Raw genomic sequence first — 10,097 nt, 5'->3', positions numbered from 1 at the left:
CCCGTCTGCTTTGGGAGCAGAAAACCTTCTTGGTTGCAATATGAAGGCGGAGTACGCAGAGTTCCTCAAAAATTGCAAATCCGCCACACCCCCCCCCAAAAAAAAAACCCCACCGCTCCGCTTGCACTGAGTCGGGCTCCAGCCGCCCGGCAGCTGCTAGCGGTGTCGCCGCATCCCCCTTGGTTCAGTGGGCGCAAACAGCGAGCGAACCGCGACTGCTGTTTGACTTTTCACCAGTGACTGTGGAAGAGCCGTTTTCCTTTTTTTTTCTTTTTTCGTCAGGTGTTAGAGTTTGCTCTAAAACTCAGCAAGGAGATGCTCATAGCTGAAAGAAAACTGCTAAACAGGGGTCCACCCGTCCAAGCACGCTTTTGAGCCTCTGCCGAAAGCTCACCGCTGTCACTGGAAAGACTTGCAAGGAATAAAGACCCTGGCTCAGAAGCATTGTTATGTCTTCTGCATATTGAGCATGTAGCTCACATATACTGTATATTTAAAAGTGTATATATATAGAGAGAGTATATATGTGTATATATATATATATACATTCTTTGGAAAATGTTGATAGGAGATGTGATAGCATGAGGTGTTCGTTTTCTGATATTCTACCATCTTGGCATACTTTTCTGTTTCACACCAAAATATCACTGTTATCCAGTGCCATCAACATTTGTTCACACAATTCTCAGTGGTCATAACCCAGTTTATACTGGTTATAGTATTATCACAATTCTCAGCAGTATCACTCCCACTTTTTTTTTTTTTTCATATGCACACAGTGTTGTCTTGTGGACTTAATTTCAAGGCAAGATGGGGCTTGGAAATTTATACCCAAAAGACAAGCATAATTTAAAACTAAAATGAGATGTTAGGCTTGAAGTGCTTAAGTTACCTCAGCTAATGTTACTGCAGAATGACAGCCCTGTAAACAGAAATTTGTTATTTCTAGCCTTCATCAGGGAGGTGTGACTGCAGTGCAGCCCAGTAACGCTGGCTGCAGCCCATGAATTTATGCCTATGTCTGGATAATTTCAAAGGACTCATGCAGTGAGAAAAATGGAAACTCTGAGTCAAGCCTGCAGAATAGCTCATTTCCACTAATAGTAAAACACCTGCAGATTTTTTGCTTCTCTATTCATTATCAGGCCGTAGTTTTACAAACATAAGACATCACTGCCACTGAAAGACACAGGTCCATCCTCCCAGTGACCGTGCCCTCCACTGCACCAATTTGTTGCTGTACAGAGCCAGGTCAGGAAGTTAATCCTGACTGAAACTAAATCAACCAAGAAGGGATAATAGGGGTGTTTGGGTTTTTTTTTTTTTTTTTTTGCCAGCTTTTTGCACAACCCTGTTTACCAAACAAATACTTGGCTCAGTAGGGAGAGCATGGCACCAAAAGAGGCACTGGGGCAAGCAAGAGTGGCAGAGTTAGCTCAGTGTTTGTGAAAATGTGGCACCAGATGTGGATGCTCTTTTAACTAGAAAAAAAGCAGACAGTGCATGTAACTGCTTTAACTAATAAGCAACAGCATTACTGTTTTTATCCTTATTCCACTGGTATCTCTCACAGCAGCTTCAGTTTTCCCCAGCACTCTTTTGGGAGGCAGAATGTGTTTTGGGAGATGAAGCAGCAATACACCCAAATCGTGAAGGTGCATCTTACTTAATGAACACCTTTGTAGCATCCCTGCTACATCAATAGCAGTGTTGAAAAGATTACTTCATGAAAACAAGCACAGCTTATTCTAACTACCTTCTTTACCAATTAGGTCTTAGGCATGAATTGACCTTTAAATACAAAATGAATTAAGTTTATAGCTACCCTGCACAGCAGCAGAGATGAAAGAACAGACCCAGCAATTCTTTTTGAATTTTGAAGATCCACAATGAAATTAATCATTTAGTATAACAGCCCTAACCTACTTTTGAGTACATATTTATTGTTATTTAAAACAGAAAATTGAGATGGCATTCCAAGAATTAAGGAAAGCTAAACTAGCAAAAAGAGGGACAGAGAACTGCAATTCTTCCTCAGATGACAATAGGCTGCCTCAACAGGATCAGAAAAGTCTTGATTCAAAAAAAGAAAAAAGAAAAAAAAGAAAAAAGCAATTTAAAACTTCTAGTTATTTTGGGGTTTGGCTGGAATAGCAAGTTGAAGAGATTATCTGAGTCTCTTAACAGATGTTTGGCTAACCTAGCACTGCTTTTAGTGGGAATACTTTTGCGGAATTTGTTTTTACAGATGCAATAAACGATGGAAGCTGCCCAAGCTTGCTACACACCCCACCCACCCCCTTCCTCTGTAAAATACGAGATATGGTAACAAACTCTTTCAGTAGTAAATTGTGGAAACTACGGTCTGGCCTGAGCTACAGATGAAAGCAGGGGGTGCTGTTCTGCAGTATTTCATCCAAGTACTCCAAGATCCGATTCGTTCAGAAGAATCAGCAGGGATAAACATACTAAAGAATACTTTAGATTTAGAATTAAAAACAAATTCAAGATCTATATTATAATAAACTTTTATTTACATAAGGCATTAAAATTGCCCTTTTAAACAAAAGGGTCATTTTCCCTTTACCAATACTTTGGTGAAAAAAATGTCACATTTAGTAGACTAATGTTCACTGATACACTTGTTCTGAACAAGTAGGTACAATCCAACATACAAGATTAAAAACCAAAGATTTAAGCATACTACTTCATGTATCACTCTGTAGAACAAAGAGTTAAGGCTTGTTTGCATCACAATGATGATCCGTCATGCATCATTTATCCCACAAAGAATAAAATTCAAATTTCCAATTGGACCAGGGATAGCTGCAGAAAAAGTTTACAATCCCCATATTGTAGGTACAATCCCCACACTGTAGGTACAATCCCCATATTGTAGTCCACATTAAAAATACAATTTGGCATTTCAGAAATTAAGTTGAAAAGTAGAGAAAAGAGAGAAGAGGAAGGCAGAAAATGTCTCTTGCTTCAGAGTCCTTTTGAGCATTTCCAGATTCCCAGCGTTCATTTGCAGAAACACTTCATTCTTGGAAAGGAAAACAAGGACTTTCAAGGGTTGATCTAGAAACAATTTGGGAAAGATGAAAGTTATGGTTCCATTGATATGAATATGAAATACATAGAGGAGAACACATTATTTGAAACAACAAATTCCACATCATAGATCCCCTCTGAAATCCCCAAGTAAGTGGAATATATACATTGAGCTAAGCCTGTTTAAAAGATCTGACTTATAAAAATGGTAAACCTGTATTATTTTTCAGCCTGATTTAATAATTCCTGAGTTTTAGATCACTGCTGAGCCACAGCAGATAAAACTCTGAATGATGTAGTGAAAAAGTTTTGCAAGTCAGTTTCAACATTAGCATACATTCTCATCAGCTTTCAGTCATCAATAAAAGTTAGTCTTCCAGGTCCTTCATTTCTCATCCACCTCCGGTATCTTTTCCATCGGGGATCCATGGCCATCTTCTTCTTTAATTCCTCCTCTTGTTCTTGTTTATAGACCTGATAAACAGACAAGAGTTTCAAATAAGGCTGAAAAAACAGCTTAAGTGAACCTGAAAGCAGGTGTAAGAGCTGATAGTTCAGCTATTTGCCAGCTTAGTGATATTAAGGAAGACTGAATTGCAACACTGTGGGCAGTGAGCTTGACTAACATGCAGTGTAAGAGTACCCCCAGTCAAAGAGCCTCAATCTGCAGTTGAGATACTTTAAATATTTTTGCTGACAGTAGAACTACATTATTGTAAGACTGTACTGTAAGCACTGAAACTAAAGAATTAGATGCTCATGCAGTCAACGAAACAAAATTTACATTAAAAAGGTGGTAACACTCAGAAAGTTGAATGAGTCCTTTTCAGCACAGGTACCATTCAACAAAGTTGTTTGACTTTACACATTAGTTGTTTTGCCATTTCAAAGTCATTCTCATAGTATTTTTCTACTCTGCTATGGATATTTTTATTCCTTATTTAGTTTCTTAACAAAGTTAATACATCCACCACAGTAAGTATTGGTAGTATCAAATGATAAGTGATTTACATTATGTCAGGAAATGGCATCACTGCTGATAATTATAGATTAAAATACAAAGTCATGTATCTAAAAATGCAACAGTATCTACATTTTTATTCTGGAAGGGAGTTTGCAGATAGAGTCAATGTAAATCTCAACATGATACAGGTTTATGTCTCAGTATCAGCTGAATCCTTCCTGTAAGGGAATTAAGTTCAAAATTCTGCCACGCAGGAAAAATATATTTTTTTAATATTATAGACAGATTTACATAATCACCAGCTCAATGTTCAGTTATCAAACAAGCATATATATTGTAAGAATTATTAGGGAAATAGCAGAAGAAAAACATAAAACAGTGTATTATTGTAGAACTCTACGCTGTGTCTGTGTACCGCATTTTTGGTCTTCCCCACCCCTAAAAGGGTATTGGAAAACTGAACAATATGTATACAGACAACTGCAATGATCAAAGGTACAGAGAAGCTTTTGTATGACAAACAAACAAACAAAAACTAAGCGTACTTTTCAGCCTAGAAAAGACATGAGTAAATATCAAGGAAGGATACGGTAGTGCTCTGGAGGAGCGCAGGTAGCATGAGAAAAGAGAATGAAGAATGATTATTCTCCTTTTCCTTTAATACAAGAACTAGCCAGTGTCTGGATGGCTTTTTGAATACTCCAAGTTTTAATGGGTTCAAAAAGCAATCAGATATGTTTATTAAAGAGAACTCATTAAGGCTATTATCTAGGAAGATAGCATTTCATGTTTAGGAAGTCCCAAAGCTGCAGATAGTACTGGATAAGTATTGCTATGTAGGTGCCATTTTCTTATATTCTTCACTCAAAATCAGCTGCTGGCCACCAAAGGACATGACTTCGGGCTAAAGAGACCTCACCTCTGGCAAATACAGCTCTTTTATACTCAATGTCCAAAACCACACTAATTAGAAACAGTGTGGATCCCCAAACCATGCTAATTTTTTCTCTACAACAACAGAAAATTCATTTTGTCTTTCTTTTTCATCTGGTATCTGCTTTGACTAGTAACATTACTAAATCTTTGGACTTTTACCTCATCTTCCAGAAAACCCATCGTAACTCATTATGCATATTTATCTGTTGGCTAATCCTTCACCTACATTATCAACTTGACTTTTTTCCCCTTCAAGTTTCTGAAGAAATCCACCTCTCCTTATTTTTAAAGATGTACTCTCTCACCTTTCCTGCTCTCCAACAGCAGAAAAAGAAGTTCTGCCACCCCCACTGTTCCTTCTCTCTGAGCACGCAGAGCAGCAGCAATATCTCCTCTTCCCCTTAAGAAGGCCAACTTCCTACTCATAGTTTCTCTTCCAGAAACTACCCATCCATACAGCCTATAGATGAGCTTCACTGGAACAATAAAAGCATTTCGACAATCTGCCACCTCTTGGCACCCCAGATCATTCTCAACTGCAAATTCCATAGTGTGGGTAATGTTCTTTTACTGATCTCACAGGAAACTTAAAAACCCCTACATCTTGGCTATTATGTAATAGAGTATCCTCGACAAGGTAGCAGCTGTGTCTTATGGTATTCCACATACCATTTTTACTTGAATAAACACAGAGCACAGCAAGAACAGTCCCTGAATCACTGAAGGCAAAGAACTGTCAAGAGACAATTAGCAAGTTAGGAATGAATGGTTCAGGCGACAGAAAATTGGAGTTTCAGATGATCTGGGTAAGCTTAATCATGAATTATTACTGTTTGGAGGATCTACATTCTGCACCCTACTATAAATCTTTGTCATACCACAATGTCACAAGACAGTCTTTGATCAGATTCAACTCAATCTTGTATCCACAGACACCCTAACAATTATGTGTGGATGACCCCTGACCAAGTAATTCCTTTCTTATACACTCAGACAAAACCAGGAGTTGTTGCCTATCGGTATGTGAGCATAAGAAGTTCAAGAGAAACTGATGAGTGTTCCCTAACAGTCTTCTATTTAGTCAGCAATAGCTGGAAATGAAGCAGTGATTCCCAAATTACTATCTGATGTGCAAACGTGTCCAGCCACCTTTGTACCAGTCTGAGAAGACTGGATAACTCACATTAGTTTCTCACCACAGCTACCCACCTCATAGTTTTCTCGTATCCATAGCTGCCGTTCAAGAAAGGTCTCTTTTTGATGATCTTCTAGGCTGTCAAACTGAGACTGTGACATTTTCATATATCTCCGTATGATATATAGCTTCTCTTCCACACCATATTCCTGCCCTTTAATAGTGAAACAATAAATCCACCAACAGTACCAAACTATGTATTTGCACAAGTAAAAAGGAGCAAGAAGAATCTGAAACAGAAGGATATCATATATCTTGGGTTTCTGATAACCGCCTTTTATATCTATTTTATTTTTGATAATGTCTTTGATGATTTCTTCCTCTTCTTCACGGATTTCTTCTTTAGATCGCCTGTTTTTGCCTTTTTCTTTAGTCTTGTTGAGTAAACCTTGTTGCCTGGCAATCTCAGTAGCTTGTATGCGATATTTTGGCACTGTCGCTAGGTAGTTGATAGCTTCATTATAACTACTCCACCAGCTGAAGAACTGTAATATAAGAACAGTAAAAATAAAACACATTTTTTTTTAAATACACATGCATACTTTATTCCTAGTAGGAGCTTTGGCAGAAAAACAAAAAAACCCCATGCCCTGTTATATACCCTTAGCTACCAATTATATTGCAGCAAGAGTAAAAAGTGACAGTAACAGTTAGTACTTCTGTAGTATTAGAGAAGCTATAGTTACAGTTATTCCTTCAAACTTAGTAAGGCACCTATGGTGACTGGGAAATAACCATATATATCAAATAGCAATGTATAGTGATTAAGGTATGGGAGGGGGCTAAACAGCATGTTCAAGCTGTTTTTGTTCACTAGGAAATGGTTATCTCCTATTGCTCTAAATGAAGCTTATGCTAGGCTATGCCAGCCATTCCCTAAAGTTCCCTTGGATTTATAAATAAAGTAGCCAGCATTTCAAGCAAATGCAATATAGAAGATAAAAGCTCGCAGACTTTGATCAGCAGGTGGCGAGATATTTGTTTGTATTTTTCACTTCGCAACAACCCATGAAAAAATGAACCATCTGTACCACAGAATAATACATTGTTTCTACACCTCTTAAATATGATGTTTTGTTTTATATAAGGAAGTTTTGAATGAATACATTTAATGGATACTAAAGAAAAGGTTTACATACTTTCTTCCACTTAAATAATTGTCAGCAATGTCACAAGCATTCTCATCAGAATACCAATTGCTTTCTTTAACATGTAAATATACCATCTTCAGAGTGAACTTCATTGAACCAAATACAGTTGCTCTCTGGTCTTTAAAATAAACTACAATGTAAGATACACACATAGGCAAACCACAACCCTGACATTCAGCTGTATGATCTGAATTTAGTTGTGAATGTAATTTCAAATTAGACTTTGCTTTCTTGTTTTTTAGAAAGACATGCAGCTTGAAAAACTGAATCACATTAATTTGGAACTAATCTTGACTGCGCTCTGGAACAGACTATTCACAGCCTGTCACTAAGAACTAAGTTATTTCTTTAGGAGTGCAGGAGTTCTCTGTTTGAAGTGTTCCAGCACCAAAGGAACCAGCTGTACAATCTGTGCCTTTGTCCAAGATACCAAGGTCAGTCAAAATTTGTTCAGCACATCCTGACTTCAGATTTGTTATGGATACCACAGAGAAGTTTACCATAGCAGATACAAAAAGCTACCCTACTGATATTGTTTGAAACCTGACAGGTTACAAGATTTGTGCATACTTCTCTTCCAGCTCAGAAACTCATTGAGCAATGTCACATAAGATGAAGAGTTTTACCTGAAACACAGAGATGGCACACACTGTAACTAGAATCACTATTCTGACGTCCACTTTTGGTGCCAATCTTCTGCTGTAGTAGTGATAATAGTGCCTGTAATACTCTTCAGGATGATCCAACATGTAGTCATAATCTTTACGTGTTTCTTCATCCTGCAAGATGACAGATGAAAAACACGCAAGAGTTCAGATTCATATTTTCACTTACTGAGTTGTATCTGTGTTTTACATCTCATTAATGATCAAGCTGTTATAAAGTTTGCAATAGCTTGATTTAAATGATGTACATCTAAAGCATGCAATAACACAACACAGGTTTTCAAGTCCCTTATCAACCTGATCTAAGTGGACCCGCTCTGAGCAGAGGGTTGGAGTAGAGACCTATGGAGGTCCCTTCCAGCCTAAATTATTCCAAGATTTTGTGGCATACAGAGAAAATTCTTTGGTCTTTTTCTTGTATTCTGGCATCCTAAATTAATTCATTCTAACACTCATCTACTCACAAACCAACCTGACAGATGTAGTCTTAACTACATATGCATGTAGTGTGTAAAGACATTTAACACTGAAATAAAGACAGGCAACTAAAATTCATAATAAGTACTTTTAGTATCAGAACTGGAATCCCAAATGGACTGTTGTTAATAAATATCTCTTAGTAAAAGATTTTCAGATGAACACTGTTGAAATTCTGATTTTCAAGTCTTTCAGAATTAGCTTACAGGGCTCTGGAATCTGTCCAGCGGAAGGCCATTTCAAAACCTCATTGTTCTCCTTTTCTTGAAGTTTTTCTTATTTTCACCCACATGATTAAGAGATGAGAAATGCAATTTTGTCAGTCACAATTATATCCCGTTTCTATCCCCAAAGTAGTTCTGTTGTTTTTACGTTTTTTTTCTCCCCAGCCTTAAAACACTTACAGGTTTCTTTCTTCCATTCCTTAGCTGTGTCTTTGCCAAGCCACATGTATTTTGCCATGATAAGCTTTCCTTACAGATCCCTTAATCCACTTAATTCACTTACTTTTTTATTTAAAGGTAAATCTCTTAAAAAAGTCTAGTCGATTTATTTTAAATACATAGGTGTTTTTTAAAATTAAAAAAAAAGCATTCTCCCCCATGCTCTTGGACTGGCTATTGAAAAACAGGTTTTTTCTTCTCCCTCACTGTTGGTAGAAGACAAGCTGACTAAGCCCACACAAAGGAAGGAAAACTGATTCTGTACAATCTGTTGCAATATGCATAAATGTTAATCCAAAAGATCTGATTTTTTTTTTCCCCAGGGACAGAAAACCTGTGAGATTCTTACAGCGTGAATTAACAAAGTTGGAGAGAATCCTGATTTTCAAACTGAGTCTCTTTTGATGTATACATCAAATCTAGATTGAGCAGATGAGAAGCAGCCACAGAGTAAGGGGTGGAGGAAATTATATACCTTTCAGCATTTTTCAAATCACCAGTTTTCTTCTCGCAAGGTATTAGTGCTTAACTTTGCTGCTTGCTATTGATTTGCAAGTATTTGTATGTAAAGATGTATAATTTTGCATGCAATACTTGCATGTAGAGATGTACAAATAAATTGTGATAAATAAAACAGGACAGAAATATGCCCCAGGATAATATTACGAGAACAGTTTTCCGCACCGTTTTGCTATCTAAACCGTTTCTAAACTACTTCGCTAAAACCAGGTCTGCCAGTCCGGATGCGCCCGGCTCAGCGCGCTGCGCGGAAGGGCGCCCGGCTGCCCGCGGGCGGCAGCAGCGCAGAGGAGCGCCAGGCGGGAGGAAGGCAGCGCAGAGCCCTCCGGGCGCGCCGGCGGCTCGCGGGCCGCGCGGCGACACCGGCACCGGCGGCACAGGAGGCTGCCTCGAGCTTCGCAGCGGCCGCACGCCTTTTTTGGGGACGTACCCTTGATTCTGCTCTTTAGCGGAACGAGGCGCCGCTCTCTCACCTTGAGGGTCTCGTAGGCGGTGGCGATGAGCAGGAACTTCTCGTGCGCCTCCGCCGCCGCCGCCGCCGGGGGCGGGTCGCCGCCCGCCGCCGCCTCGCCGCGGTACCGGTCGGGGTGGTACTTGCGGGCCAGCTGCCGGTAGGCGCGGGCGATCTCGGCCTTGCTCGCCTCGCGGCTGACGCCCAGCACGTCGTAGCACACGCGCCGCCCGCAGTACAGG

The 10,097-nt window shown here is 39.1% G+C and overlaps 1 protein-coding gene across 2 annotated transcripts; it reads right to left on the bottom strand.

Moving 5' to 3' along the window:
* Window positions 1-2,512: 2,512 nt before the first annotated feature.
* On the bottom strand, window positions 2,513-10,080 carry DNAJC25 (DnaJ heat shock protein family (Hsp40) member C25). Of its 2 annotated transcripts, XM_026061569.1 has the most exons (5): window positions 9,835-9,922; window positions 7,927-8,079; window positions 6,164-6,634; window positions 3,392-3,528; window positions 2,513-3,081 (listed from the first exon to the last, which is right to left on the bottom strand). In XM_026061569.1, exons 2-4 carry the CDS (start codon window positions 8,047-8,049, stop codon window positions 3,406-3,408), a joined length of 717 nt encoding a protein of 238 aa, XP_025917354.1. In that variant the 5' UTR covers window positions 8,050-8,079; window positions 9,835-9,922; the 3' UTR covers window positions 2,513-3,081; window positions 3,392-3,405. The 2 variants fall into 2 exon arrangements, with proteins under 2 accessions (XP_025917354.1, XP_025917355.1); XM_026061570.1 differs by having other exon boundaries at window positions 2,513-3,528; window positions 9,878-10,080.
* Between the last annotated feature and the right edge of the window lie 17 nt (window positions 10,081-10,097).

The sequence above is a fragment of the Apteryx rowi genome, unplaced genomic scaffold, assembly GCF_003343035.1.
Source record: "Apteryx rowi isolate R43461 unplaced genomic scaffold, aptRow1 scaffold_182, whole genome shotgun sequence".
In the NCBI taxonomy this organism is placed as follows: domain Eukaryota; kingdom Metazoa; phylum Chordata; class Aves; order Apterygiformes; family Apterygidae; genus Apteryx; species Apteryx rowi.
This window is presented reverse-complemented; position numbering and strand designations above follow the sequence as displayed.